Source organism: Anomaloglossus baeobatrachus, chromosome 6 (assembly GCF_048569485.1).
Source record: "Anomaloglossus baeobatrachus isolate aAnoBae1 chromosome 6, aAnoBae1.hap1, whole genome shotgun sequence".
Taxonomy (NCBI): domain Eukaryota; kingdom Metazoa; phylum Chordata; class Amphibia; order Anura; family Aromobatidae; genus Anomaloglossus; species Anomaloglossus baeobatrachus.
Genome location: NC_134358.1, coordinates 469,258,345 through 469,264,344, shown reverse-complemented (window position 1 = coordinate 469,264,344; position 6,000 = coordinate 469,258,345). Strand labels below are relative to the sequence as shown.

The 6,000-nt window shown below is 46.4% G+C and overlaps 1 protein-coding gene across 2 annotated transcripts in view; it reads right to left on the bottom strand.

The window, feature by feature from the left end:
• Window positions 1–909: 909 nt before the first annotated feature.
• Window positions 910–6,000, bottom strand: part of CPVL (carboxypeptidase vitellogenic like) — a 137,341-nt gene continuing 132,250 nt past the window's right edge. For both annotated transcript variants that reach the window (XM_075316680.1, XM_075316679.1), the window contains exon 13: window positions 910–1,131. In XM_075316680.1, coding sequence (XP_075172795.1) covers window positions 1,015–1,131 — 117 coding nt within the window. In that variant the 3' untranslated portion in view covers window positions 910–1,014. The remainder of the gene's footprint in view (window positions 1,132–6,000) is intronic.

The following is a 6,000-nucleotide window of genomic DNA, read 5'->3' as shown; positions in this document are numbered from 1 at the left end:
TTATTACCTCAATTGCCACCGCACCAGGGCAATCAGGATAAGCTGAGTAAAGTTTTGGAACTGTTGCATCTAGTGGATATGACAATCCTGCACGGCTGCTATTTTTTTAGGCTGGGGAGAGCTGGCAATAACTATGGGTCCTCCCCAGCCTGAGAATATCAGCCCCCTGTTGGCCATCATGGCTCGGTATCAAAATTGGGGGGGGGCAATCTCATGCTGATTTTTTAAATGATTAAGTAGAAAGAAAAAAAAAAAAACAAAAAAAAAACAGGCCATCCCTCTTAAAATGGATACACAGTCAAGATAAGCACACGACTGGGCGCCGTAGACGTGGGCTTTATCTGTGCTGGGTAGGATATGTGGGGGGACACTACGTCAATATTTTTTTCCCCACGATAAAAGGGCACACATAGCTCCTGTGATTACAAGCAGTCAGACATGTCACACAGGTTGGGGGGCGCTGTCCAACTGCAGCCAGAGACACTGGGACTGCCAGTGGATGGGGAAAGTGGTACATATGCATGAGGTGAGAGTGGCCCCGGAAGCAGCACTACAGCCGTGCATTCACTGGAAAGTATAAGGCGCCTGCTTTTCCCTTTGTTTTAGCGTTTTCTTTAATTACATGGGTGGTTGGATCCAGATGGGTACCTGGAGTTCCCAGAGAACTCTAGGGTCGGTGCTCTGGTACTTTTGAACCAGCGCAGATCCAGACTTATCCAGTCCAGATCTGCCCATCACTATATTTAAGCAAATAAATGACACAATCTAGACATGTCAGGACTTCTAGATACCCACCATGTATTCAAATTCCATATTGCCAGGCACTCTGTCACTGATCTGGTATGTGAACCGCCCCATGAACCATAAAAACAAGTGTACTCAAAATTTCATGCAAAAAAAACCACCATATTCTTACAAAAAGAATTTATTAATATTTATTCTTCCAAGTCAAATCTTTTTAGTATTTAAATCAAATCTTTCCATTAATGAAATAAATGACCTATTTGCATCAAGTTACAACAGATTTTCACAATTCAAGGCCTTACAGTTACTTATAAACCTGTCAATCAATACAAACGATCTTTCAGGCTGGTCGTATGGAAGGATGTGGCCACCTCCCCTGACTATAACCTAGGAGAGAAAGAAATAAAATGGATCAGTATTTGAAATGACCAATGAAGTCCATACAAGTACAGAAGAAGCAGAAAATAAAGTTAGAATTTGGGCACATCAAATCACCATGGGAAGTGGGAAGAGTGGGAAGTAGGAGCCAACAACAGATTTTAGGAAAATGCTTTTTGCTACACAAAAGTGCTACAGGCAGATACTGACCATAATGAGCACATGCACAATGTTCCCTTTAGTGTAAAAGTTGCATTTTCCTTTGTTTTTCTTCTGAAATCCATCACCATCGCCTTCTCTCTATGCTCCATTCTATCGGCCTAAGGACACTGTTCTTTCCTGGTTCTCTTCCTATCTTTCTGGCCGCTCATTCAGCGTATCATTTGCTGGCTCCACATCTTCTCTTCCTCTCACTGTTGGGGTCCCTCAAGGTTCAGTCCTTGGCCCTCTTTTCTCCCTCTACACGGCCCCAATTGGAATGACCATCAGCAAATTTGGCTTCCAGTACCATCTTTATGCTGATGACACAGCTATACACCTCATCCCCTGAGCTCACCCCTGGTGTACTACAGAACACAAGTGACTGCCTGACTGCAGTTTGCAACATCATGTCTGCTCTCTGAAACTTAACCTTTCCAAAATTGAACTTCTCCTTTTCCCTCCATCTCCCAACCTTCCTAAACCTGACATCTCCCTCTGTGTGTGGCACAATGATACGTCCTAGGCAGCAAGCCCGCTGTCTGGGTGTTATTCTTGACACTGATCTGTCCTTCACCTCCCACATACAATCTCTTGCCCGCTCCTGCCGCTTGCACCTCAAGGACATCTCTAGGATCCGCCCCTTTCCGACAATGGCAACGACAAAAACTCACTGTGGCCCTGATCCACTCTTGCCTTGACTACTGTAACGCTCTATTAATTGGTCTCCCTCTAACTAGACACTCTCCTCTACAGTCCATCCTTAATGCAGCAGCCAGGGTCACCTATCTGGCTAACCGCTACTCGGATGCCTCTGCTCTGTACCAGTCATTGCACTGGCTGCCCATATATCACAGGATCCAATTCAAACTGCTTGTTCTCACCCACAAAGCTCTCCACAGTGCGGCAACCCCCTACATCTCCACCCTCCTCTCCGTCTATCATCCCACCCGTTCTCTACGCTCTGCAAATGACTTTCGACTAACATCCACACTAATTCGAACCTCCCACTCCCGAATCCAAGACTTCTCCGAGCTGCACCAAACCTCTGGAACATTCTACCCCAAGAAGTTAGGACAAATCACAACTTACTCAGCTTCAGACGCTCCCTAAAAACGCATCTTTTTAGGGCGGCTTATCACACTCCCTAGCCAAACTAATTTCACCTAATCCCTCTACAACTTCTCAGAACATAACCCCACGTCAAACTCCATGGCACCCAAATGCATCTCAAGGCTCTGGCCAACTGGTCCAGGAAGCCATTATCTATCCCCCATTTACTTGAGATGGCTGGATTGTCATTGTAAATAAGCACTTGTACCTTGCCCCTCCCCCCCCCATCTCATTGTAGATTGTAAGCTCTCATGAGCAGGGTTGCCTTTTTTTCCCTTTAAAATATTGTATCTTCTATAATTGTTACTTGTTTGTATAGGTTTATGTATATGGTATGTATATGAGCCTCCTGAATTGTAAAGCGCTGCGGAATATGTTGGCACTATAGAAGATTATTATTATTATTATTATTATTATTATTATTATTAAATCAGCTGCATTTCTCAGTTCAAGAAAGTGCATGTGAGTGCATGAAACATACACTATCCTTAAAAACACACTATATGAATATGTGCACCAAAATACCATTGTGCAACACAGAGCCTAAAAATAATCCCAATAATAAATTATAAAAAAAAAAAAAAAAGCATTTTTCATATTGCAGAATCATTGATTTTTGGACAATAAAACCCCCCTCAAAAACACAAATCTCAGAACAGGACCAGTTTCTCAAGTACCAAACACTTCTCAAAAGGGATATGAACCCCATTTTTTTTTTCTTCCTTCCTTTTTATCCTTTTGGAATGTAACATGCGACATACAAAAAACTTAATAGGGCCCAAATTCCATTTGGCCATTCTTAAAATAGAATGGACCGCCCCAGACATGTAAGCAGATTTTTAAAAAGGAAACATGTCATTCCATTTAGTGCCACATGAAGTGGAGCCTGGTTGCGCAACTGGAGTTATGTATACATTCCCCCCCCCCCGAAACCCTCCAGTATTCTAGAGAACATTTAGCTGGAAGACCTGTCCAAGGACCATTAAAAAGGAGACCAGTCTAGTCTGGTTCCACTTCAGGCCATCTTTTCTAAACGATGTTTGATGTAATCCCATGTGTACATAGTGAGAGACCTGTCAATCATCTGGAGTGGTGAAATGAAAAGCTTTCACCACTCTAGATGAAGGGCAGTACAAAGAAGGAGCCTGGCAACATGATTGCTCCTATGGCTTTGGCAGCATGAATAAACTAAAATGCTCCTTTTTGACATCTGCTGGTTCTGTCAACAGTAGACTGGCAGTCCATTGTGTATTGAGGGGAAAAAAAAAAAATCACTCACCACTCTGCCTCAGATTATGTTGGGCAAGGAGGGAAGGTTTGAGAGGAAGTTGCAAGGATCTGGCATGTTGGATTTTTGGTGGCCAGGTTGCTCCCGGAGAACAAAACAATAAGCGAACACTGGAGTTACTGAGTTAGTGTGAATGTGTCGCGGGCGGGGAGGACGCCGTCGCTGCTGCGCTCTCGCTAACGCTCGGGTCCGGCGCTGCTGCGGCTGCTGCTCGGTGGCTCGAGCGGTGGGCCGGATCCGGGGACTCTAGCGGCGCTCCTCGCCCGTGAGTGAAAGGGATGGTTGGTTTGGGGGATTTAGTCCGTGACGCCACCCACGAGTCGTGGTGAAGATGGGCACCACCGCTGCTGGTGACGGGGATCCCGGGAGCGATGGTAGGGAGCAGCTGAGATGTTGTTTTCCCCCTCCGTGGGTAGGGGTCGGTGGTCCCGGGGGCCCGGTGATGTGACGGGGAGGCAGGGTCGGTGAGGTGCAGGGTTGCAGGGACAGTGCGGCGCGGTGCCGGATGGCACGGGTGTACTCACTCAGCAAGAAAGGTACAAAGTCCTCGGTAAACCAAATGGCTGGATGGACGGGTCCCGCAGCCGGCTGCAGTGTCTCTCCCCGGACAGGTGATGGCAGCTGTCTTTCCCTGCACCTTGATGTTCTCTTTCTGACTACTATGGATTCCCAACGGTAGTCCGCTCCCCGGTGTATGGGTACCGGAGGAGCCAGTTTGCCTGCAGACGCTGGCCCTTGGGTCTCTAGCCTTAGGCGGTAGCTGTATACCCTCAGTGTGGGCTGTTGACTTCAAAATCGGGACTTTTGCTGCTGTGAAACCCCTGGGGTTCCAGTCACATTCGGATCTGACTATTGTTGGCAGCTCCAAGCCTGGTTGGGGTCCGATGGCCCTGCCTGTGTGTGCTGGCTTCACTTCGCTCCCCGGTCGGTACCGGCGGGCCGTCGCCCGTCCCTACGGTTCCGCGTTGCTCCACCACTCCTGCAGACGGCCACCACCGTCTGCCAACCTTGCTGGTAGTGCCTGGGCCACAAACCCAGACACCCAAGTGTTTGTTCCTCTCACTTCACACTCCTACACTGTTCTGTCACTTTTCCCGCCTCCAGGCCTGTGAACTCCTCGGTGGGTGGAGCCAACTGCTTAGCTCCGCCCCACCTGGTGTGGACATCAGACACTGGAGGGAGGCAACAAGGATTTTGTGTTTGGCTGGTGTCCCTGTCTGATGGGGGTGGGGTGTTTAGATGTTATCTGTGACGACCTGGCTAGACCAGGGCGCCACAAATGTATTAGAACAGCTGTCGTAATGTGTGGACACCTCCCTCCATACACATTAAATGTAGCATTCATGTCCAAAACCTACACCATAGCTTCAAAAATGCAAAACAGAGAACAGGGAAGAGGCAGCACGTCATCGGTATGATTAGGATTAATTTTACATTGGGGGGGGGGGGGGGGAGAAAAAGTGCATCAACTGTTTAAGAGACCTCATACATTCTTAAACTGTCAAGTGATCTTATGGGTTGGCCAGTGATACTCATTTTTTTACTGGAAGTCAGGCAACCAAGTAGTTTGGAATATTCTTTATTCTCCTTTCACTGTTTTAGTAATATACTGTAAAGTGTGCCACAATCTACACCATGGCCTAACAGACCATCTAACCTTATTCTTCATATCCGCCTACATTCCTAAACTACAACCAGCCAAACATGATAATTACTCCACAAAACCTGTACAAATACAGCTACTTCCCATAGCTGTACTGATGCTACACAGATGGCGCAGAGTACAGCATATGGAGCAATGGGACAAAATATCAGACTGGTTTTGGTTTTCCATGCACAGGTACAGCCAATGAGGTATATTAATGCTGCCAGTTATCCGTATTCACATAACACTAGTAAATGATAAAATAACTTCTACTTCTATTGATGAACATTCAAACTGCCATATGGATCAATTAAGTGAAGACCTTTGGTTGAACTACAGAGAAGTGACTAACACCTAAATTCAATATATCTTTGAAGAGACTGCACTGATGGTAAATTGGCTCCTCTACGCGGATGGTGAGCAGCCACTTGCGGTTATGCAATGTTATGTGCACAGTCAACTCGTAAAATGAAAAACAAAGGTTGGCATGGCTGGAGGCAGCAGATGTGTAACCAGTGGCCTTTCTATTAACCACAAGAGCTGTACACATGGAGCAAACATCTGTCAGCAAAATGGCCTGATCACACACTAACATCCAGTGTTCAGCAAACAGAAAGGTAACGGACTGTGGAGT